The sequence below is a fragment of the Zonotrichia albicollis genome, chromosome 5, assembly GCF_047830755.1.
Source record: "Zonotrichia albicollis isolate bZonAlb1 chromosome 5, bZonAlb1.hap1, whole genome shotgun sequence".
NCBI lineage: Eukaryota > Metazoa > Chordata > Aves > Passeriformes > Passerellidae > Zonotrichia > Zonotrichia albicollis.
Window position 1 is genome coordinate 40502184 of NC_133823.1, and position 25938 is coordinate 40528121.

General features: G+C 41.0%; 1 protein-coding gene across 1 annotated transcript in view; it reads right to left on the reverse strand.

The window, feature by feature from the left end:
- ZDHHC2 (zDHHC palmitoyltransferase 2) overlaps positions 1-21356 on the reverse strand; it is a 35212-nt gene extending 13856 nt beyond the window's left edge. The window contains exons 1-6 of the mRNA XM_005483885.4: positions 20919-21356; positions 11104-11130; positions 7984-8078; positions 5026-5146; positions 4057-4126; positions 2439-2471 (exon numbers count right to left, since the gene is read on the reverse strand). Coding sequence (XP_005483942.3) covers positions 2439-2471; positions 4057-4126; positions 5026-5146; positions 7984-8078; positions 11104-11130; positions 20919-21087 — 515 coding nt within the window. The 5' untranslated portion in view covers positions 21088-21356. The remainder of the gene's footprint in view (positions 1-2438; positions 2472-4056; positions 4127-5025; positions 5147-7983; positions 8079-11103; positions 11131-20918) is intronic.
- Between the last annotated feature and the right edge of the window lie 4582 nt (positions 21357-25938).

Consider the following 25938-nt stretch of genomic DNA (forward strand, 5'->3'; position numbering starts at 1 on the left):
TCATTCCTAAGGTATTGCTAAATGCACCTTGTTAGTACTAAGAGTGTTATATACAAACAGTATTTTTGGTGATGCCTCAAGCCATTGGATTCCCACCTGCAGGTCCATCTGTATACAGTGAGGAGCAGCAGCACTAGAAATCCCCAATGCATCACTCAAACCTCCCAGAGTAGTTAGTGGGCAGTTAGCATTAAATATTTCTGTTTATCACAGCGCTTCCATTAGTGCAGGAGTGACAGCCAAAATAAAGCCTCCCAGAGAGCAGAAGACAGCTGACTTGGGGCTAGGACATGACAACCTCTCATTACCTCTGCCTTCCAATAGCTTCATCTTACTTTCCATAGGTTATTTTTACCCATCCTCTCTCCAGAAATACTTCTCTTGGCAGAATATTAAAATTCAATTAGAGAGACAGCTCTCATTGCTCTTTGCCTGCTCTCTCTAAGCATCATGTGAGTTCTTTCCCCCTTCCTTTCCACCCAGCTTGCTCCCACCAAAAAATGGCAACATGAAAAGCAAAGCAGAACCTAATGATGTTCAGAGAGGCTAAAGCCCATCCATTATACTGAACTGCACCCTTACTTCTGTTGGCAAGCTAGCCATAACTTTCTCTAAGAACATTTGAACATGAGTCTTTACAGGAAACTATAAAGTTTGATCAGCACCTCTGCAGTATTTCAAAACTCTTTCTTCTTTTCCACATAGTTCTTTTTTTAGGGTGAGCAAGGAACTGTGAACATCTGCTCAAATTAGAAAAAACACACAATATCTCTTTTTCTAATGCATTTCAGTTAGTTGGAGTACAAAAGAAACACCTCTCCATCAAGAAGCATTACATATCTTTCAATTGCCTTCTCGATCTTTATTTTTTGCACCCATTGCTCATTAGACTAAAACCAATGAGCAGTGTAAATACTCTCTCAAACTGGGTATGTTTATGTTGTTAGATTAGGAAGAGTGCAAACATGTACAGTAAGCAAATGCTACTGAGAGGAAAACAGTTTTTCTAGAAGTTTCTGCCCTAGTGAAACAACACTTCAATGTCCCTTTACACAAAACTATTTATAATCTGCTATTTGATAAAATGGATTTTTATCTTGAAATTTACATGGAGGACATTTTCATGTAATTGTCTTAAGACATAAAAGCACAAAATAATCACGAAGAGACCACAGAGCTTATAAGAAGTGTTTATAATACCGAATATTAATAGTCATATTGAGACTTTTCACTGGTATTTTGTCAGGAATAGCTTGGCAACTGCTTACTGTTTTTCTTAGTTTTCAACAAGGTAGCTATTAAAAAGCTGTAAAAAGGAAACTGTCTTTTTTGTTCTAAGACATTTGTTCCACATTCAATGGTTTTACCTGTTTGCTTTGTTGCGGCCTTGTTTGTAGTTTTTGTTTGTGGGTTTTTTAAAAAAGCACACTACTATTACTGAACAACCTCAATTTTCCCATGCTGATTATCCCTACAGCACAAAAACTCTACCCTACACTGCTAACTATTTCTTTCAATTGTATCTACCATGTAGATGCAAAATAAGATAAGATGCTTAAAATCAAATTATATTATGGCAGATGCTACAGTCAGGACCAAGAGAAACAGGGGGACCCCAGCACCCCTTCCTGCCCCAGGACAGAGCCTCCTCTGTCCTAGAATTTGATACAAGAAAGTGTCAAAACAACCGCTTAGAACCATCTACAATTCAGTTTGTCCAACACAGGGGATTCTTCATTTCTGATCATCCTATATGGTGAAGAACTGCCATGTAACACTCAATCCTCTAAACTTGGACCTTACTAAGCATTTATCTTTAATTATTTCTGTGAGATGCACCTGTCAAAGTGACTAATTATTCATCCTCCTATCCACTGGTTCCAAGGGCTGCTAAGAAAAGACAGGAGAACAAAACCACCGTGTGGGCTGACACGGCAGCAAAACGAGGGAGACAGAGGGGAGAAAGAGTCAGAGAAAACAAAGAACCCATAAAACTGCAAGGGCTAACCTGGTGTTTCCAGCAAGCCCATCCCAGCTGTCCTGGGAACTTTGGTAAAAGGAACTGGGCACAGCCTTGCCCTTTAGTTTCAAACCTAGGGTAGCACTTCACCCCTCAATGCAGCTAAAGCACAGTTACATTCAAACTTTATAAGAAAAGATGCAATTCTTAAAATAAGCTCTCATTGATCAGAAGTCTACTTCATCCATACTCCTAAAAACCATAAAAATGTACCTAACTCAAAGGTCCATGCAAAATGATATTTGAACCTCCTTCTGTATGTCACAACTGGGAAAAGAAGACACACAGTAAACAACTCCAAGACCGGTAACCTCACACACGCATCTAACTCTAGGAATGCTGAAGTATCATCAGCATGGCAGGCCCCACAAAAGTGTATTTTCAGAATATAAGAAAAGAAAACCAATAGTACACTCACCAAGGGCAGTGGTGATCCATTTTCAAAATGCATCTTTAAAAAGCCCCAGCAGAATTCCAAGCATCATCAAAAGAAAAAAAAAGTTAGAAACAAAGTTACATGCCAGACTTAAATTTTTTACCTACAGATTAAGAATTATCTATATTTACTATGTGTTTTGTAATCTATTTAATAAATACATCTATTTAAATTTACATAATACAGTTTACCCACAAGGGAACTGCAGAAATGGCAGATAAGCCAAACAGAAAACATTTGACGTGTCAAGAACTTATGATTTAAGAAAATGCAATCTATAGGATTTGGCCAACTTTAGCATTTGGTCCTCAATCTGAATAGGATTTTCAACTACTGTTTATTTTCTGTCAGAGCCTTAGAAACTGGGCTAATTCAATTACTATGTAGTGATATATCTAAATATATTTCCAAGAACATGGACTGCTTTTTTTAGAAATAAATACATTTTTCTATGCAAATATAAAGGGTTCCTTAGAGATTACCTTATATGAAAAATCCCAAACACTATTGCAATTAATCACTCTCCATTAACAAAATGTTCACAAGAAAATCAAATTTGATTGTAATGAGCAAATTTTGGTAAGGTAAGGACAAAATAAAGGTATTCTTCAAAATATGTTAACTAATTGCACTCTGCAAATTTCACTCACATTTTGTGGATAACAAGGCACCTCTTTTCTTCACTAGAAACACACATGACTATGTTCCTATCTCACACTGCAACCACCATTCCATACAACACAACCAAGATGCTCTTCCTGCCCCAACTCTGCCTCTCTTTGAGTGCCTTGCTGCTTTCCTGGACAGAGCAATGTCTTCTCCACCCCACCACCGTGTTGTAGCATTTGATCAGCTGAAGAGTATTTGGAACAGCTCAAAGCTAAGAATAAACCTCCCTTGGAAGAAATGTCTTCTCTCAAAGTTAAAAATACAAAGCACAGGGGCCAGAGTGAAGAAACACAGGGACATCCAAACTAACTGGAGAAGGGTCAGAGAGAACAGCCAAAAGAAAGATTAAATTAGAAAGCAATCAGACTTCTGGAGAGTATGGATATGAACTTCCTTTTGTAGGAGACAAACAAGAACTTAATTTTACGGCTTTAGTTAGAAGTGGAAAAATTCTTGGCTGTTTCTTTCTTTAAACAAAAGTAACCTGCAAGTTATCCAGCAAAAAATAGGATTTTAAGTGTATTACCTCAGGTAAGATGCAAGTGACATCATGATTAGATTGAGATGGGTAGTGATGCTTATTCAGATTCTAACAAAAGAAGTACATTTTTTAATCAGCTATTTTTGGTTACATTCTTAAGGAAAATTCTTTATTAATATTTATAATTTTTAACCATTATGTAAAGAATGTGTAAGACCATGTAATCCATGGCATCAAGGGAGTCATGAAATGAATCAGACTAAGCTACAGACTTCCTTAGAAATAAGTAAATGAAAACTAAATCTAAAAAAAGAAAAATCTAAGGGGGGAAAAGTGTATCTGCCAAAATATTAAGCTTGAAAAATCTACTCATAAAAAATAAAAGCTTCTATGCTAAAAAAAAAATAAATTGATTAATTCAGAAAATCACTTATTTAAGGATATTCTTACTTGTCACATACTGAACAGTGATGGCAGCGATCTGGTTTTACAAGATGGCATCTGTCACAGTATCTGATTGCTAAAGAAAAAAGTTCCAAGATTAGACTTCAATCTAAATTTACACATTTTGATTTCTGAATGCTGTGCAAAAGTGATTACTTGCAGCCAGCCCTGCAGAACCCCCAGGAAAGCCTTTCAGCATGATCAGAAGCAGTTGCAAACACCAAAGCATTCTTGCAATGCTGATTCTATCAGACTGAACCCAAAGAGCTCAGTTTTTGCCATCTCTGCTAATCATACTAATGTTTTCTTTTTTTTCCCAAGCCTTATAACTCTGCAAAACAACCAACCAACAAAACCCACAAAACCCTCACTAGACTGGAAAAATGTCAAAGACTTTTCAACAATATAGCTATTTTACAGCTATTATTCTAACAGCTTTAATTTATTATGTGAGCTTATCTCTTCGATTTGCTTAGCTAGGCAGCATTCAAAAACTGGCAATATGAGTAGGGTTAGATTAACTTTTAGTTTGGAAGATCTTTTGTTCTTGCAACTGAATGACCAACAAGTAAAACAGTAACAGTTTCTTACTGTGATCTATTCAGCTATCACAGACAGTGATTCTGTTTTTATTACTTTTAACCTATAATAAAAGAAATTTACACAGTTAATGAATGCTACAGCCTCTTCTGCAGCTTGTTAGTAGCACAAGCTATTTGTCAATATCAACTGAAAATAAAAGCAAGGCACTGTCAATCCACTTTCAAATCCGAAACTGTACGCTGCAATTGACTTCCCAACCATCTTTATACACTGAATAAATGTTGCTAAATTAAAGTTCCGGAACCACTCTGCTATTTTATGAAATATGGAAAACACTTCCCTTCCATCCAAACCCTTGAAAACTCATTTTTAATTAGTTTAAGTAGTCCCTCAGGACCCCTGCCTTTGTTAGTGTCCTGAACACCCATTTACCTCCAGACATTGTCCGTGTATAGATAGGAAGATCCTTGGCTGCTCGTCTTAGGACTTCTTGCTGGGATTCACCTCTAGGCTCTCTCTCTAGGGACTCCTTGTCTGAATATGATAGATGGAACTGGAATAATTTTTAAAATCAAAGAAATATTAGAAAATTCCAAGTTAAATATGTAACTGTAGATGTGTAAAGAGGAATAAATATTCATTATATAAAGATGGATTAGCAACATGTACAGGGTATTACAGCAAATAACCCAGTGATCCCACAACATCTAATTCATTTTATGGTAGCTGAAGACAAAATTAAAAACACTTCTGATTTGGTATAGAGGCAATGCTGAACGTTTCCAGAAGTATTAAGCAACATTCTTCAAGAGAAAGATCAAGAGCTTATCATTCCTCTGAAATTCCTGAATTTACTTCTGTAATGCCAAATATTAACTAGTGAATATAATGTAGGGATGTCATGTTTAACTAAAGGAAAATACACTACTAGTAATAGCAGAAAAGACAGCTTTATTTCTCTCCTGGTGTCTGGCATTTTCCCTTTTATTCTTTGTCACTGCTGTTCCCTTCATGCAGGTGTTAGGATGTGTTTTTAGTTTTGAGACTGGCTGAGAGAAGGAAGACATGGGTCTTGTATAGTAAATTAACCATATCGTGACTATCTGCCTGAATAAAATGGCAGCTTCTGTCACTGCCCAAAACAATAACAAACATGGCTCTAGAAAGTGCTGAAAAGGCAAAAATTACTGAAAGAGATGCTTAGCATACATGAAATACTACAAATTTCTTAAACACCAAAGTCCCCTGCAACACAGCAATGTAGCCAGCTTTGTCACTGTAGCTTCTAGAAACAGGCAGAAGTATTTGGCATCTCTTTAAGACAAAGAGGATACAAAATCACCTTTGAAAAGAAGTCCACATTTGGCAGGAAGAGCTGTCTCTATCCTGTGCCAGAAACAGAAGCCTTCTGCATAGTACTTATGTTTACAGGAAGGCTAGCCATTACAACAATATTGATTTTTATTTCCTAAAAAAATAAAAGTGATGCATGCAAAAATAAGAGATCAGACAGAAACATGCAGTTAGGAGCCCATTCTTCCATAGAGAAGGCATCACTCCACCCTTCCTGACAAAGCCCACAGACTTCCAGCTGAAGCTGGATATTCACTGTTTAACTTGAGTTTCTCAGGCCACCATTTTTTTCCCCTTGCAAGAACACTCTTACCAACATCTGAGTTGCTTTATAAGATTTCTCACTACAGAAACTTAGTTTAGAATACTTTTTTTCAAATGCTTATTTGGTGTAAACAGAGCTACTGTTCCATCTTTTTTTTATTGCTCCTCAGAGCAGTCCTGCATCTAAAACCTATGTGCTTAGGTACCCATTTTCACTCCCATCTTCATGCAGTGCTTGTATAAAGCTGGTATGCACAAGTAAAGAACAGCACACACTACAGTGAAATCCACCAAAACCTACTTTACATGTAAAAGTTTGAAATAAGCTTAAAAGAAAGCTGTGTGGTTTGCACTAGCTGCAGTATTCATGAAAACAAAATGCAAAAGCTTGTTTTTCAGTCCTCAAATGAGTATTTGCTAGCTCAGTTCACTTGAAAATACATCTTTTTCTATTTGCAGACTTATCCTATAAAACAGAAGCTAAGTAACTTAACATTACAAACTGCCCTAATTCAATTTTTAAAATACTGCTCTAGTAGAATAGGAAAAAGACATGGAACAACAAAGATATCACTGCCAGCAACACTGTGTGAATTCAAACACCACACATTGCTTTCTATTACTCAACTACAATGCTTTTCCTACTCCACTTGAAATTCTCCACTAGCACTGTATGATGGATTTGAAATTGTACTATAATCAGCAGGATTTGTCAAAATGCTTTCATTGGCATCAGCCCAATGATTTGAAAACCCTCCTAATTATCAGTACAGTCATCATATACATGCAGACATTTTGCCATATAATTTCCAAATGAAACAGGCTTTTAACTTATTTTGTTCCTGCCCACCCAGGCTATAGTAAAGACTGCAGTGTGAACCCCAGTGAAGATGGCAATTAGTCTGAATTATTTACTTGCTTTCCCAATTACATATCCTAGTAGTGAACGAAAACTATTTGGAAAGGGACCTCCACACAGCAGACAATAGGAATCACAAGCTATTCATTTTAGGCTGAGCTAGAGTTGAGTCCATGCCAAAGTAAGTGTTTGCTTTGTGGGTATTTCCAGCTACAGGACAGGCACAGCATGGCTCCTCCTGACCTCAGAGGTTGTGTAACACAGCACCTACTGAGGACTCAGGGGTTTCTGTACAAAGAACAGAAGGGGCCAAAAAGTTGTGCTAGCTACAAAAAACTGCACGAGCAGAACTTCCACTGGGGCCATTGATGAAGAACCCTCCCAGATCTCTTTTTTCATGGGGCTGTTCTTTACCAGCTCCCCTCCTGCTTAGCCAGGTGTGGCTTCCCACCATCAGCTAACCTAATGTGCACTCCCACCACAATCCAGAAGCACCTTCATACCAAAACAGATGGGGAAGAAGTTTAAGTTTAGAGGACAACAGACAGATGTCGACAAGAAATATAAGTCTTAAACACAGGGAAATAAATTTTTGCCCATGTAAAAGTCTGATATTCCCAAGGCAAAGATTCAGGCTGCTAGTTCAAATAACTCATATTTTTGAAGTGGACAGGACTTTTTCTTCTACCACAAATATCTCATTTTGAAATATTTAGTAAAAAGTTAGAGAAATTGTTACTTTTTTTTGTCTTGGTCACTACACTGATTGCAATCTGACTCCTATTAAGAAGCTGTAACTGCCATCTGTGTTTTCCTACAGAGTGTAAAACTACATGACATCAGACACCAAGTTGTTCAAGCACGACAAAATCAGACATTTGGCTAGGCTATTTCATAAACAAAAGTTTTCTTACTTCTTTTGAAGGATTCATTGGTAGCGTAAAGATTGTTTTCCAATATGACCAGACGAACAGCATGAAAAATATGTGGTAAGCAACCAGGCACACAACTAAAATCAGAAGGGAACAGAATTAATACAAACAGACCAGAGATATTGTAGTACTTACAAATAGTGCCTGTAGGCATCACAGATAGTTTTCTAACAGATGTAAATACAGAGGCTCTGGAAAAGCTTTGCCACAAAAATACTGCACTGCAACTTTACAAAAGACAAATGCAAACTGTGTGGGGAAGGTCATGATATAGTCTACACAGATTACAGAAGTTTGAGGAAAATGCTTAATAGCCTATTTAAGCTCCATCATTAATTAGCAAGCAGTCTCCATAACACATTTGTTAAACCCTAATTAACTGATGCATCTCTGCCTTTTGGCATTATAGATCTTGTAGGAGACTGCTAGCCATGCAAACCCCCCCCGCCTCCCCCCAGCCAAAGCCCCAAACCCCCAAAGGATGTAAGGGGACAATGACAAGTGTGAGGGAGTCTTGGGGTGACTATGCACCTGATACCTGAGCAGTAACCATATCCAGGTAATTTGTTTTCCTGGATTTTAGGAGGGAGGACAGTTGGGTGGTTTGTAAAACCTACAGGTCCTTTAAATTCAAGTGTTCATTCACTACTTAATATTCTTCACAGCCAGTCAGAATTTATTCTTATGTTTTTTAAATAGATGAGAATCAACCATCAATCACTTACCATGCTGAGTTTTTTACTAGAATACAGAAGGTAACAGTAACTTTTCCTAAGAGTCTGCCATAGGTTGATAGGTATTTCCACTTAAAAGCTCTCACCCTAGTAAGCAATTCACTACAGTAAATAGCAAATCAAAAATTCATATCCCCTGATTAATTTACTCTATCAACAAGAAAAGAGTATTCTTCCACAAATTCATATCCTCAAAAAAGTGTCATAATGGGAATCCTGTGTACTTTCACTCCAGGATCTGAAATACTGCCCCTGTACGGTCAGCTCACGGAATCTTTTTATTGGTCATGTTATTCAGGGCTAGAGAATTCTTTACAACACATGCATGATGGTGCATATAAATGCAGGAACAGTTGTCTCGTATGTTCTTTTTGCAATTTTGCATTAAAAGTAACACTGAATAAGTACTTTTGGTGTTGAAGTTTGTTTATCAAAATAGCAGGAACATTTCAAATATTTGCTGTTATTCACTAAGCTGTTAAAAATAATAAATAAAAGCTAATAGAATCTGAGGAGCGACTCTGTACAAAGCTTTTGGGATGACAGGGGCCAAGAGTCATATGCCTTGTCTATAAACTGAAAGAAAAGCATTATCAGCATAAATAAGTGATAGAGCTGGACTCCATACAAAGCCCAGTACACTAAATGACCATCTTGTTATTGCATATGCATCTGGACAGGAATAGTCCTGACTTGTATCAGAATATTTTGATCAGCTCTAAAAAAACCTGATTTACTCAAACAAAATCAGTATTTTGTTTAAACAACAGTATATTCATGGCATATAGTGAGAGCAAAGTAGGACAAGTTACCTCAGTTCTGTACATGATGCACTTACTGATCTGCATTAAGCATTTTATTGTTCAAAAAATCTCCCCAGTGACTGACTGACACTCATATATGAAAAAAAAGGTGCCTAACACCTAAAGACATTATCCAAGGTTTTCCCTTTGAAGTCTGAACAAGTCTTCCTTGAAGTCTTGAGCTCATCTTGTTTGATCTTGAAGCTCAGCTCCCCAGCCTGGCCCCTGACTGCTCACTCCTCCCAGGTCACCTTCCCACCGGTTTCCCTGCTCTGGGATGGACACCCTGGGCTACCCAGCTGCTCCACCGGGCCTGGGGCTGCTGAGAGCCCAACACAAGAACTTCATTTCACTTGAGGCAGTTAAAGAAGAGCTGTCTGCTGCTCACTAGCACAAACCTTTCTATTTTACAGGTTTTCTGGAAAAAAACCCACCAACCAACGAACCAAACTCCAACTCAACCAAACAAAACAAATCCCAACCCAAATGGTGCATCCTTTGCTTGAAGGCAATCTATTCACAGCTAGCTAGCACAGCCAGAGTTGCCTGGAAATTGGGGGCAACCTGTAGGACAGCTGGGCCCCATTTGCCCAGTTTTCCCTCCTGAAAAGTCTCAGGGCAGAAGTGTAGCCAGGGTAAGCTTCTTCTGACTGGCAAAAGCCCACCAAGGCCTTGATGAAAAGAAGGAAATTTAATGTTCCCCAACACATTTTGCTGATAATTCTAATGTGTTTTGTGAGCAGTGCCCTCACTTTTTTTTCCCCTCCCACAGAGTACAGAGCAGCAAGAAACTGAAATTCAAAGCCTGCAGATAACACTTCTACACTCATATGGGGGATGAGGTCCTTGAACTGAAAAAAAGTTTTTCAAGCAAATTTCTTAATTGACAAACATCTTTTCTATGTGAGGGAGTTACCAATGACTTAATAAAATCTGCTGGAATTACACAAACATAAAAAGCTCTTCCTCCAAAAGCTCTGCAGCCCTACACTTTACACTTCCATGTTGTGCTGTAGTATTAAAATAGCATCTGGAATAAACAATCTAAACATGCTACAGCCTCAGGGAAGGAACTGTAGTGACTGCTAACTAGGCAGTTTTATTATATTCCGAGAAGGCTTCATATCTGAATGATTCTATTTCTTTAAAAACATTAAAAAGAAAATGCAGAAAAAAATCACCCCGCATTTAAGTATGTTGTATCTACACAAATACACTGCTTTTACAAGAGCTTTTACAATCCTGCTTTTACAAGAGCTTTTACAATCCTGCTTTTACAAAAGCTTTCCATATTATGAATAAATTTTTTAAACGAAGAAAGTAAGGATGTTTTAGCTGACATATCAAAAAGCCAGTGAAAAGAGTAAAAAAATTCTAATTTTTCTCTCCTCTATTTGTAATGGCTACAGTAATATTCAGGAACAGCAAGATAATAAAAGGTGATGAGGAACAAAAAAAGTACAAATCTATTATTTTAAGTTTGACTGTTTCTCAGTTCTACTAGTGAACTACTGTTCTATTCTGATATATGAATTACAACTATAAACAGCTAATAAAAATCTTACCTTTTTCTCCGATATTTGTCATTGTCACTGGAAAAAAAGAAAAAAAGGAGATAATAAAAATCTGTGTTTAAATAGCGAATGACGTAACTCAATATTTAAACTTTTTTTCAGCCAAAGATGGAAGAGTAATCATCAAACAATACACCTTTAAGGTCACACACTATGAAGCTTTTATGCTGTGTACATTTATCACGAGAATAAGTACACAGTATCCATTGCTTATAAGGTTTATTTGGCTCCTCTTCCCAGGCTCATTTCCTGATAACTAGGACCGCCAGCTATTTGAAGCTGCCAAAGTTTAAACTAAGAAAAGCTATCTCTGAAGAGCAGTTATTTCTTCTAACTGTGGTTCACTCTTTATGTTCTTTATGTTGCAGTGCAGGCATCAGCTTCTAGAGCTGGTTTTTGACAGCAATATTTGGTGATACCTTAGATCTTCAAAGCATAAAAACTGAAAGTAGACAGAAGTTGCATTTCCTTTAAGAAATTGCCCACAGATTACAAGACAGTAAGAGAGTGAGAAAGGGCAAGTGTGTCAGGCATAGAAGGGGGCACACAGATATCACATATCAGTAATTGCATTTTCCTCTCTTGGTCACATTATTCAAAAGTACTATCCCACAACAGGTATCTCAGAGAGATCAGAAACTCCCAAGATCAAAACCTCTTTTCACCCAAACCACTCCACCACACATTTATCCATGCCAGCTAAGCAGTGTACAAGCTGCGATACACTGGTGCCTACAACAGGACAGTAGATACACCGAGCTCTCATCCACTCCTGTTTCCTAATAAAAATGATTGCACCAGGCTGATCTTCAAGCACCAGGCACAAGGCAACTCCTACAGAAAAGCCCAAGAGCCACGCCACCTGACTGATGGATTAAACACAGGCTTGGTGATTGACTTAAAGCCAGCATTTAAACACATCCTGCACATTCCAAGGGTGGACCATGGCCCCAGACCCTAACAAATGCTCTGGAAGAGTGACCACTCACAAGTCTGCAGATGACATCACCCTGGGGACAGCAGCTGATACGTGCAGGACTTCCATTGAGAGGGACCACGACAGGCTGGGGGAAGGAACCAATGGATGAAATTCACGAGGGCAAAGACAAAGTCCTGCACGTGTGAAGAAGCCACCCCTGCAATGACACAGCCTGGGGCTGCTGGGCTGGAGCAGCTCTCTGGAAGAAGCCAAGGGGCTGCTGGTGGGCAGCAGAAAGGGCCACCAGGCACATGGGTACCTCAGCAGGGCACTACTGCTGCTCAGCCAAGGGAAGGGTTTATCCCCTTCTGTGCAGCATCCATCAGACCAACCCAAAACCCTGCTGGGATTTGGGACACCAACACAACAGAGACAAGTTCAGGAGGAAATGATGAAGCTGGCAGGGACTCATCCTCTAGAGAGAGGCTGCACAGCCAGGGCTTGTCAGCCCTGGAGAAGACATGGTTTTGGGAGGGCCTCCCAGGAGGCACTGAGGAGGTGGACTCTTCATACTGGCACAGAGTGGGATGACAAGAGCCAGGGAGGGCAAGTTGAAATGAAAGGATCCGATCTGATAGAAGGAAAAACACTTCCACCACGAGAACCATTCACCAGCAGAGGAAACTCTCCAGACATGGTGCACAGCCTCCACCAGGGAAGTTTTTCAAGACTCAAACCAATAAAACCCTGAAGAACCTGGTGTGGCCTCACACCTAGCCCTGATTTGATCAGGAGGTCGGACTAGATGAGCTGAGGTCCTCTCAAACATGAATTATTCTACAATTCTGCAATTATAAAAGAGGTCTATTAAAATGGAGATTTGACTATAGCTCTAGCAAAACAAGCATCTACCTTACCTGAGGTAAAGCAGTAAGCAATCGTCTTTATAAACCTCCTCAAAAAAATCATAAAGATACCACAGAAGTTGCATAAACCACTATAAAATAGTATATTCTGCCTTCAGTTTTCTGAACTCTTTAGAATTTGATAAGCTGAATATTCACCTAGACAACTGCTAGAGAAATCTGAAAGAACACACATATACCTTTGACTCTGAGACGCAGACATGCTCCCCTACAATAATGCAAAAGAATTGTAAAATTGTAAGAAAACAGCCACACACCAGATGATTGTTTACAAAACAAAAGACAACTTCAGAGCTGATATGCAATTTAAAAGTGATGGAGTTCTCAGATTAAGACAAATTAGCTGCTATTCAAATCCTGATTTTCTTTCTCCACTTGGAATGGTCAGCAAAGCATGCAGAAATTTTGCCAATCGTCTCGCAGTAACTACTCTCTGCTAATTAAAAAGTCACAGCCAAGCACACTTTGCAGAATCACCAGTTTCAAAACAAAATCTATTAAACCAACCTTCACAATAATTTGTGGTATTTTTCTCTCCTTACAAGGGAATGCCACAGAACACTGCTGTGAAAGCAACTGTAATCTTTTTTCTGCCCCTTATCTTTGGATAAAATGTATTTATTATTGTGTCTGAGACATCTAAATTTTCCACAATGCCTATAAGTAAAGGACTGACAAATACAAATTTAGTCATTTCTACCACACAGCAAAGCTAAAATTCCTGTCCACCTCCACACCCAACAAGCATCCCATAGACAGCGACAGAAAGGAACTATGCAAGACATCCAATAACCTGTATGAAGTGAAGTACCAGTCCTTCTGCTCATGCCTTTTTAAATCACCTCTGGGAAAGGCTCCCTGGAGGAGGTACAGAGTGTAGGAAAGTAATGGACCAGCATCTTCAATACAACAGCACTAGAGAGGAAATGAAGGTGTGGGGGTTTTTTTTGTTGGTTAAGGTTTTTCTGGTTTGGTTGCTGGCTCTTTTTTGGGGAGGGAGGGAGGGAGTGGGAGAACCTTTTGTTTTGCACCAATGTGGCAGAACTAACCAACAGGAAAAAGATGGCTCTTACAAATCCAACTCTCTCCTATATTTCTCCTAAAGCTTTAAACTTTTTCAGTTAGTTGAAGGACCATGATACAAAGACTGTGAGAGTAACTACAAGATGTTTACCCTAAGGTCACACTAAAATTGTACTATTTAAGAACATGGAAAATAATTTTCTAATATGAAAAAAATCCTTTAAGTTTGGATTTGATCAAAGAAATGCTTGCTATTTTCCCTGTCTTCTGAATAGCACACGATATGTTTATTTAAACCAAATTTTATATTTTTTTAGTAGAATCCTTTGTATCAGTATTTATGGCAGTTTTCTCATTTCTGTTTCAAGGGGTTACACTCACTGTGGTGAAAAGTAGGTCAGACTGTGCATTCTGTCATTAATAAATATCAGCTGAAATGCTGCAAATGCACTTGCTGATAGTTAAACAGCACAGAAATAATATGGTTTAAAAGCATTTATGTCTATGATGACTAAAATAAACACAAAGGACATGGCAATCCCAACTGCTAAGCAATTTCTGAGAGAGAAAAAGGTAAATCCCTTTGAGACCAGGGAATGATACTCTTGTATACCCAGAGATTGAAATAATTATAAAAACATGACCTGTCTTCAGGAAATCATTAAAAAGTTACAGCTTTGTTTGCCTGAGGTACTGCAGGGGCCAATTTCATTAAGAATCACCCTTGCACTGCTAGAGCACCAGGATGCATTCACAGTTCAGTGCTAGCAGACTGCCACATCATTAGAGCCTCTCCGGTTCATTACGCAGCTCCCAGATGGTGCTCATCACAATTAGGGACAGACACAGCGCTTCAGCCAGGGGAGATGCCAATTTCCTGAGCCACAAACATTGCTCCCTGCTTGCCACAAGCAGCCAGAAACAGGAGCAGCACATCCAATAGTCAGTGCCACCAAGCAGAGGACAATTGCAAAGGTGATACAATGCTGTGCTTCAAAAGGATCTTAAAAAGTCCAGGATGGCTTCCATCACCAACTTAACTTGCTAGGAAGAGAAATCACAGCACTAGGCACCTCGCACACTGGGTCCGACCAAGCGGAGCTCCCACTTCTTCGATTTCCACTTATTTTCTCTCTTAAGAAAGCTTAATTCTCACTCAACCATGTAAAAACTAGGTAGATGTCCATCTCCACATAGCTAGAGACATGGTAAGACACATTGCTAGCACAAACCCCGAAAGATTTTGAAAGATAAATTTAATATCAAAAAGTGCATTGGTTTTGTAATGTTAAATTTTGCTTGACTTCTAAACCCAAAGTTTCTGAACTGTAAATGTAATGACTAGATTTAAAAATAAGGAAAAAATTTTAAAAGGGAAATGAGATAAAGCAAATAATATTTTAAAGCTGCAATGAAAGTGGATCTACAAAATTTTGCTATAATATTTTATGTACGTTTTTAAAATATTTAAATCTTTGGAATGGGAAAACAAGATAAATATGATGAGACTCTGCAGCCACACCTATAAATAGCTGGGTCTCTCAAACTTTTATGAAGTTTAACATCTTGGAGCAGATTCAGAAAACTAAGTACACATTTTATCTTTATAGCATATTTGAAGCTGTAAAACACTGATCTATAGATGCAGTTTTACTCAGCTCTGTGCACACATAAAAGTGTTTTATAGTTTTGACAAGTGTTCTGTCATTGCCTGCAATAGTCCTTTAGTAAAAATATCAGTGCTTGCAATAAAAACCTACCCCTCTGCTAGACAGAGCAGTGATTTGCATTGATTCAGAGAGACAAGGTGCCTCCAGTGCTTTGTTTCAGAACAAAACTAATGGAAATATTTCAGGATATTTAAGGTTGGCATAGGTAGCCATCAATAACCCATACATTTGCATTTGATGGTATTTGCAAATGTTTCAGAAGATTCATTTCAAGCCTGTGCCCATCAAACTGCACCACTGTCCACCTGCCCAGCAGCAGCTGCTATTTGGTACCTTTGTAGGTAAGGTCACAAAACCACTGCTTTTGTATAGGGTATGACTAGGAACTGACTTAATCCTTCTTCTTTACAAACTTCCCATTTACTTTTCAAGTCACAAACATAGACTGAATGAAAAGTGTCCGGCTCTACCAAACTCTTGTGCTGCCAGTATTGCCAGACACTTTTCAGCAAACAAAAACTGCACCCTGACAAGAACAACTCCTAAAGTTATGTATCAAGCAGTGTTAAACCTTCACCTCAAAACATAACCTCGTCCAGTAACTATATCTTCATCATAAACCTTATGGTTTCAACTCCAAGCCATGGTTTACATTTCAAGGCACTAAACCCACAGGTAATACACTGGGCATGACATGGGGAGATAACCAGCCCTGCTTAACATAGACATCAATTCTGCTCCAGAACTGTGGAACGGCAGCTGCCTTTGACAATCTGAGAAAGCATTCAAACGAAATTTCGGAAATGCACAGGAGCACTGCTGGCTGTAATTCAGAAGCCAATTCTACTTCAGCCACCAGTTTTGAAACTTTTCTCAAAGTAACCACAGATGTCAGAAGAGGGGGGGAAAAAATAAGGTAGTATTTCTAAAATATGGAATAAAAATGCAAACTTTCTTGGACCAAAGTACTTTTGTACCTTAGCAGCTAATGTGCAGACAGGTAATTTAACCAGCGTTTGACTACAGCCACCTGCAATGTTACAATGTACTTGTATTTCTATAGCCAAACCTAAGCTCTAAATTGTTCCAAGACATAAGCTGCAAGTACCATAAATCCTTTAATCTATCTGGAGAACATACTGAGCAAAGAGCTCAAATCCAGCTGACCAAATCCTGGGTCTAACTCTTTTTTTTTTTTTAGCTTTTTTTTCCCCTCCCACCCTATCACATTCTATCTCCTTATTTGCTGCCACTTCTGATGCCCTGATGACACTCTGCCAAGCCCACAGGGCATGTATTAATCCTTCCTCTAAACTGTGATGAATTAAGCAGCTTTACATCCTGTTATAATTCCATCCCACTGATGGTTCACAGGGTCAAAAACCTCAATTCAGCACTAATCAATCTGATCCTCCAGCAAAAATCTTTCATGATCATTAACATCTTTAGCAGCTGGATGTCATTCCATGCTTTCTGAAGGTAGCTGTGGATAGCTGTGGACAGAAACCAGTCACATATTCTACACTAAAACCAAAGATGAGACTTGTAAGCATTCCTGACAGTACTGTGAATGTCTTGTTGTATCCCCTCTTCAGCCATGCTCAAGTCATTTATTCTTTTCCAAATCAGGCAAATCACTCACCAGGTGGCAATATTTCCTCCCTTTCCCTTCACTGGAGTAGTCACAAAATGCTTATTGCTCGTTTGTTCCACAGTAAATCTATTTTCCTTCTTCAAAATTACAAATTCAAGCTGCATTTTCTGACAGGATTCCCTGAGCAAGAGCATTATCCTGTGAATTAAAATTAGTGCCATGTAAAAATGGATCAAAACTGAACAAAAACATCCATTTTCTATTGGATAGAGAATATCTACAGGATAACCCTTTCATCAGCTAAGCTGTTATTTTTCCTAAAAACATCTGTCACAACACTGTCAATTTTTTTACATTTTCCTTGTGATATACACCTCCAAATCCTGAGCAGGTAGGAAAACAAAATGAAACAAAAGGATGTCAGTATCTGCATTTGTCAAGAACATTTCTGACAAACAGCTGTCAGAAACTGCAATAACCACTGGCTCTGCCCTCCCTAAAGCATGGAATCGATAACTCCTCCAAGTCCCTTACTAACCTGACTTAGAGATGCATCTAAGAAGGGAAATGTAAGAATTTTTTATTCTTTGCATGTGAAGTACACAAAGATTTTAATAAACACCGAAAGTTCATTTTCAGGTTTTCATAAAGAGTGAATCCAATGAGCATTTTCTGAGTATAGACACATGGATACAGGTGCTGGGGTGAAGTATTTAATTTGCACTCCATGTTACTGTTGTTCCATGTATCCTAGGTTGAAATTTCAGTAGCTTGAGCTATCAAAGTTCACTGTACTCACTATGTGCTGCTTGTATTTCCCCATCCTTTTTAGAGAAAGAACAATAAATCTATATCCCTTAGCTTCTCATACACACACTCAAATTATTTTCTAAGGGGAGGAACACTTAAAGACACAGTAATTTGAAACACAAAGTTATTCAGGGTGAAAAAAGAAGTACTACTACTAGACAGGGCTTGTGAAAAGGCAATACTGACAAAATCAAGAGAATTGCACTGGATTAGAGGTAAGCAATTTTTAGTTGAGTGCTTTAAGACCAACTCATATACACATTTAATTCCAGTATTCATTCTACATCCAGCAGAAAGAAGAGAACTATTTGCTAGTGCTCAACACCTTTCTCCTTCTTGTTAAAGGTTAAAGCTGCATGAGCACTTATGTGAATCCACTAATAAAAGAGACAGAACTCTAGACATGGCAATACTAGTGTTAAAAACAGTGGGCTCATTTTTCTGTTTATAAAATCCCTTTTTGTTTCTAAAATGCTACTCAGTACTGTAACTACTCAGCTTTAGGTATATAAGGAATCAACTTAGTAGATTTCTTAAAAAAAAGAAGCCCCTCCTATAATGCTTGGATGAAATAAAAAAAAAACCCAAACAACAACAGGATGAAATAAAAAAAAAAAACCATCAAATAAACTCTAACAAAAAACCCCACAAATCCATTCAAACCACTACATTTGAATCACTTTCTCATTATTAAAAGCTCAGAAAGACCACTTACATTACAACAGGGTCCTTGCCAGGTCCTATTGCACAATAGTTAACACTGTTCCCTGTATGTTGTCAGCCCCAATGACAGCTGCAGAAAAAGCCCCAGCTATATACGTCCTCTTTAGCATTCAGTGCTGCAGGAATAAAAGAAGCACTGAACAGACAGGCTGGCTTCAAAGCACTGAAATGCTTACAGTCTATTCCTGCCGTTGGCTCTCGTTCCCTGAGTTGTTAGTTATTCCTTCTGTTGTTTACACTAAATATTCATTAGTAAGACAAAACATGAGCTTATTTTATTTTAATATGCCAAAAATGAGGGAAAACATCCAGATACAGATAAAAGATGGACTTACTGGAGATTGTGGATGACTATTATGTTGAATTAAAAACCTGGTGAGCCAGCTCCCACTGGAACGTGTGGAGGTGGGTGGGAAACAAACAAACAAACAAACCACCCTTGTCCATTGAAAGGAACTCAGTAAAAGATGCTTTAGCTGAGCCCCAGGATTTCACTTCCTCCCCCTCCCATTGCAGGCCTTTTGCTTTGAGAGGTTCTCAAGGAACCAGTGAACCACAGTTTATAGTCAGAAGCAAGTTTCAAGCATGTCATCTCTTTAAGAGGTACCTACTTTCAGGTGAACTAAAACCCACTTTTTCCCTATTGTACAGTTATGCAAAATAAAAAATACAGTAGAATACTGAAGCAGTAGTGCCCAGAAGAAGCCTACTGCACCTACCAGAAGGCTGCATACATTAGAACATTGACTACAGAGAGGCTCTTCCCTGGAACATCCGTGCCCTCCTCGTGTCAGCTTACAGCTCTGCTTTCCAGGCTTGCTCAGCCAATTCCCAGAATCCTGGAAACAATTTGCTTCCTTGTGCTGGAGGTACACACTTCATTGTTCCTCTCATGAGGGAACGGTAACTTTATTGAAGAGTGTTGTTTAAAATGAACAGAATTGAGTGGTGTTAGCAAAGAAAAAAATCCAAAAAGCCTAACCTCCAATATAGGAACTACAGCAAGTCTTGATACAAAAACCAGAGGTGCTAGGCCTGGCAATCACCTTTTACTTAATCCCTCAACTGCTCAGCCAAGCACCCATAGGATAAAAATCCTACCAGCCTTCTATATGCAATTAAAAAAAGATAAAATCAAAAATTAGGTATTAGACTGATAAGATTTTCAACATGAACAGCTGAAAACTAAGTACATCTAATTTATATTCCCGTGTGCCATTATGCTGACACTGTTACTGAAACATCAGTATGCCACACATTAGCCTCTAAAAATCAGATTCAATGGTTTTCTACAAGATACACCGTAACAGAACCAAAATCAGGAAAAACACCCTTCCAAACCAAGGGAGGCGGGTGAGCCGGTCATTTAATAAACCCTTCTGGCTCGGCTGCCCTAATGCACACAAATCTCACATCTCACCCAGCCCCCAGAGTGTGCTCAGGGATGCGCCTGAGCTCAGGGTCAGGGGCCAAGGTGCGCGGCCAGGATGACTCCCCAGTGCACCGGCACGCTGCCGACCACAAGGAAGGGAGCAAGAAGTTGCGACAGCTGGGCATTTTATAGACGACTGAAGGGTGGCACAGGGAGACTCGCGGGTTTCCTGCTACCTATTCCTGCTTGCACGTCCGCCCCCAATGGCTCTGTACCTGTATGTGTGTTTACATGTGTGTGCGCGGAAGGGACGGCCAACTCCGCTCAGCCGCCGGCACGGCCGGTGCCGCTTCCCGTGTCGGGGCTGGGACCGGCCGCACTCAGCGCGCCGCACGGAGGGAAACTCCCGCCTGTGGAGAGAGCGCCGTGCGCCGGCTGCCTCCTGCCGCGGGAGCGGGACCGGGCGCGATGGGTCACGGCGGACATCGGGCAGCGCGGATGTCGCTCTCCAGCGCAGGGGGCCGGGGCGCGGGGAAACCGGTCCAGCCCAGCCCAGCCCAGCCCAGCCCAGCCCAGCCTCGGACACGGTCCGGGCGTGGCGGCGGCGGCGGCAGCAGCCCCAGCCGGGGGTGGCCCCGGCGCCGACAAACAACAGAGGCGGCCGCCCGTGCCCGTGTCCGTGTCGGTGCCGCCCGGCTGCGCTCCCCCGGCAGGGGCGGCGGCGCCCACCCGCGTCCCGCCCGCCCCCCGCCGCCGCGGCGGCACTCACGCAGGCAGAGCTGGGTGACATAGGCGTAGTAGGACCAGCAGAGGATGCTGGAGATGAAGAGCACCGGCACCCAGTAGAGCAGCCGCTGGCAGCGTCGCCGCACGCCGCCCCAAGCGCCCGGCGCCCCGGCTGCGGGCGGCGGCGGCGCCGCCATCTTCCCGCACCGCATCCCGCCGCTCGCTCGCTCCGGGGGCCCGGGCCCCGGCCGCGCTCCCCGCCGGAGCCCGCCCCGGCCCCGCCTCCCGGCGCGGCCGCTCCTCCCACCGCCCGCCCGCCGCTCCCCCGGGCTGGGCAGGGCCGGGCAGCGGGGCCAGAGCCGCCCGAGGGCCCGTGCGGCCCTGTGGGATCCGGGTGTCTGTCCCGGGCCGGGAACACGGACAGGGGCACGGGCACGGACACGGACACGGATACGGACACGGCCGGCAGTTCGGGGCGGCGGCGCAGCGGCCCCGCCCGGCGCAGGGCGCGGCTCCGGCCGCCACGTGTTTGGGCGCTGGGGCGGGCGGCGGCCTGCGCTCGACGCTGCTCTCTCATCATCCGCCTCTGACAGCGGGATGGCGACGCTTAACAGCGCCCTGCGAGCGCTTCAGAACGCCCGGTTACAAAAGCGCTGCCGCGTTCGCAAATAACGCTGCGGAGTGCGGCGAACAGGAGTGCGGGCTGCCGTGCCTTGGCGGGCAGGAGGCGGTGGGCGGCCGCTGTGGGCAGGCATGGCTGGCTTGTGGCTTTTGGCAGCTGTTCGTGCAGGGGAAGGTGGCGGAAGGTTGTGCTGACTCACCCTTCTCCGAAAGGCTTCCCATTGCACTCATCGTAATGAAACGCTTGTGAACTATAACAGCAAACTCTGCCTGCGTTAGGTTGTGTGCACCCTAATCGTTGCTGAATTATCACTGTAAAATCAGTAACGTCGAGCATGGCCTGTTGTGTTTCTGTAATCTGCTAGAATCTCTCAGAGCATCAGCGGTGCAGTAGGTGGGAAGTAGCTGGTTGATTAAAATGGGTTTGGACTTTGAAAAAAAATAAAAAAACCTTTTCTAATATGTCATGCAGGAGACTACACGTGAAGATAAGTAATCACTATCTGGAAGGCATACAACTGCCATTGATTGAGAAAAAGACTGGGAAAGAAGAAAAAAATTTGGAGAAAATAAGACAGAACCAATGGTAGGTGTTGCTGGCAGGTTCCAGAGTAGAAAATGGAGTAGCTATAGTATGTTTGTTGAAAAGACACAAAAAAGAAGTTGACCATATGGCTGCAGTGTTTTTATATGATGGAAAATCATGCACCCCTCTTACAGTAAGATCAAACTGAGTGATTTCAGTTAGCCACAATGAACTGAATGAATGACCAACACCGCATAATGTATTGAGAGGGATAATATGTGTATCCCATGGCAATAATTCATCATTGCCTATTCAGGAAAAAGGCTTGTATATCATTCTGAAGGGCTCAGCAAAACCGTCTCCTCAATGTATGGCTCTTACAGTAGACGAATGAACAAAATATGCTACCAAAAGATTGGACCAGAATAATTTAAGAAAAGATTCTGCATAATGGCAAATTATGTATTATACATTTAAAGGTAAAGAGACAGGGAATGGTGTTGAAAAGCTAGATTTTATATTCCTGCATGCTATAGTTCTCAAACAAGAATAAAGAGACTGAAACCAACATGATGTAGACAATAAAAGCTTTTTATTTCACCTTAATTAATCATCCAAGTCATTGCTGAAGCCAGCATTTTAATAGAACATTTAAAGGATTTTACTTTACTATGTTTTAAGGAAAACATCTGTAATTATTCAACATAGATTTTAAAAGCAGAAGGAGTAAGATTACCACTGCCTGAAGGCAAGCCCCATGCTCAGCTGGCAAAAGTTAAAAGAAATGAAGGCAATTAAATTCATTTGATGGCTTTTTGCACTTATTTGGAAATACGTGACAGTGACCTCTCTCAGGTACCAAGGATAATGCATCTGTTGTATCCTGTGTTTCCAGGGAGACATGTCTGTACCTTCAGAAGTTTGCAGCTAGATGCTGTGTATGTAAGGGTGAAGTAGGTTTTGCATCGCCTTAGGGGCTATGAAAAGATTTCTCCTGTAAACCATATTAAAATGCTGTATGTGACACAGGGCTTATTAACAACACATGCCAGGGAAACACAGTAAACACTAGAGAAAACTTTATAACATAGTAATTTATTCTTTGGAGTCATAGTTATTATAGAATATTATGCATATAGAGAGGTGGCAGTTTGCCAGGAGTGTGGGAATAAAAAGATGATGTATTACAAAGGCCTTAAATTATATCATACAAATTCTGTTCAGAAGCTTTTCATTATCGCCTCATGGAAATGGGCTTGTGTAGTTCAGCATTCTATCTTTTCCATGGCCACTACCACCCTCTGCTCACTGCTCACTTTCACAGTAATCAGAATTCTCTTATTTCATATGCTAGTGATTACATGAATAATTACTATAGTGTATGCTTTACCATAGCTCCAAAATCATGGTTATCTGGTTCAAAATTAGTGAAATAAACAGGCAAATTTCACTTTAATTTAGATGGAACAAAAAATCTTGCCCTGACTAATACTCTGAATTACCTTGGAGCATCCTTTGGTCAGAGAGCTGTAAAGAATCCTTCTCTCCTGTTCTTCTGTCTTTTCCCCATGGACATGGGCTCTCTAGCTCCTTTTCATATCCATAGTTACTTTCTATTCCTTTCATAGCTCTCATCACTCTCCAGCTGGGTCACAAGGCCTCTTTTCTGATGTGCTTTTCCTCCTCTCCCTCCCTCTGTGCAAAAATTTTAGGTAACAGCAGAAAAACTCAAGAACAAGCATATTCAATTGTGTTATGGCAGAAGTAAGTCTTGGGATAGTCCATTAATGGAGAGGTTGCCCAAATCAGTGTACTTGGGCTTTGTCTCTGCAGTGAGAGAGGTTACTTGGGACACAGCTTATTGCTACTTGTATGAAATGTTCGAAAGAAAAAGAGAGGAAATGAAGGTAATTTTCTTGTCAGGAGTTGGGCTGAAGGAAGCTGGGGTTTGAGGAGGCAGCTTGAGTGTTTGGCAAATTGAAATAAAATGTTCTTGTCATAAGTGGTGCTGCTCAGGCTTTCCCCTCAGGCAAGGTATATGCAAATGATTGCTGGTAGATTTTTTAAAATGTGTCTCTCCTGGCATACATTTGGGTATTTCTAACATTGCTGCATCTGACATTTCTCTGTACCCAGCTGTGCAAAGGGATGTTAAAGAAAGGGATCACCACCCATAGCTCTGGGGCTGGGCATCCTCCTCCCTGCTGGTACATTGTACATCTCTAGGTTTGGCTTCCTCCCTTTGTCATTCCACGTGATAAGGTCCTTGATCAGATGACATTAGTGAAGCAGGCACTCCCTCCTTCCATTTGCTCTGACTGGTAGATTCCAGCTGGGTTCAGGTACAGAATGGGGAGTGAAAACTCTGCCTCTTTCTGAGGAAGGCATCTTGACATGCTTAGCATGCAGTCCTAATTAAAAACTACTCCTTTGCAAGTCAAGAGAGGGCTCTTCTCTTCTCTGTAAGCAATCTGATACGATGGAATACTTCCTCCCCCGCCAGGTCCCATGTATTCAGTGGAGGAGGAGGAAGAGTAGGACAGGAAAACACATATTTACTCCTACACAAGTGCAATACACAGAGCAGCAGCTAGAAGCAGGAATACACAGACAGACTGACAGGCACACAGCACTCACCGAGTGAACCAACAGCCCTGCAGGGATGCTCCTGGCCTTCCTGACAGTGACTGTGCTGCTTGCATCTCTCCAGAATGTTTGGGTGTGGGACCACACTTACCACACACAGGAAATCTCCACATTTCTGGCGTAAGATATTACCAGCAAAATGCATCTTGTATCCCAGCTGGAGTTTGGGACCATCTGTGTATAGTTGATAGCTCCTGGCTACATGAAAACCAGCAGTTAAGGAGCCTCCCTAGTCTCAGGCTAGCTGTCAAATGTACTTTCATTGAAGGGCTGGCCCAAATGTGTTCAATTCCTTGCTTGCCCTCTCAACCCGGCTTAGTACTTAATTATTTGCAACTGTTTTGATATCCAAACCTAACTGTTGTTGTATGATTTTTTTTCTTAATTTTTTTGTGGCAATTTTCCTTGTTCTCCACAGGAGAAGCACACTTAGCTCCTTTCCAATTCCTTCTTTAGATTTCTTGATTTCTACCTCTGTATTGATACAATACTGTATTTGTCAGAGTCTGCCTTCAGGGAAGTTTTTTCAAGTCCTATTTGGGCTTATTATCCACCCACTCTTCTGTCACTTTCAGTGGTAATTTTTTCATTGCATTGTTTTATTTTTTTCCCCTGATGCATTCATCTGGGAATTTTCCTTTCCTTCCTGCTTTTCCTTTTGTCTCTTAAGATGGGAAACATTGGGAAAAGCTAAATCAGTTCCAATCAGTGCTAGTGCCCGTGCAATGGAGATTTAAACAGTGCCCTAAAGCAGGTCTCTGCTTAGACAAAAATCAAAACCCCTGCAGTAAAAAACCCTTCAAGAAATATGTGAGACACCTTATCCCATGCTGTGTGCCCCACTCTAGTGCTTTCTGCCCTGTGGAGTAGAAGTTATGTTTAATGGTTGACACTAAAAGCAGACATCTAAATTTAAAACTACCAATCTGAGAACCTCCTTTTTCTTCCCCCGCCCTTCTTCCCAACAGAGTGGTTTAAAACTTACTTTTAGAGCTTATGCCCTGAAATGTCTTGACAGATTTGAGCCACTCCATGCCTTGGTCATACATCTAGGTCTGGCTGTTGTCCAGGGATGAAATACCTGCCTATGTTCGTGCTTTTTGTTGCTGGGATCCTCAGAGTACGTCTGCACAAAATGCAGCAACAGCCACATTTTCTTTCTCTCCACTTCCCATGGAAATGTTTTACCTGCCAGCCTGCAAGCCAGTGTTGGTAGCTTGTCCACTGTCTTCATTAAATGATACAAAAAATGCTGCAAGGGCCACAGCAC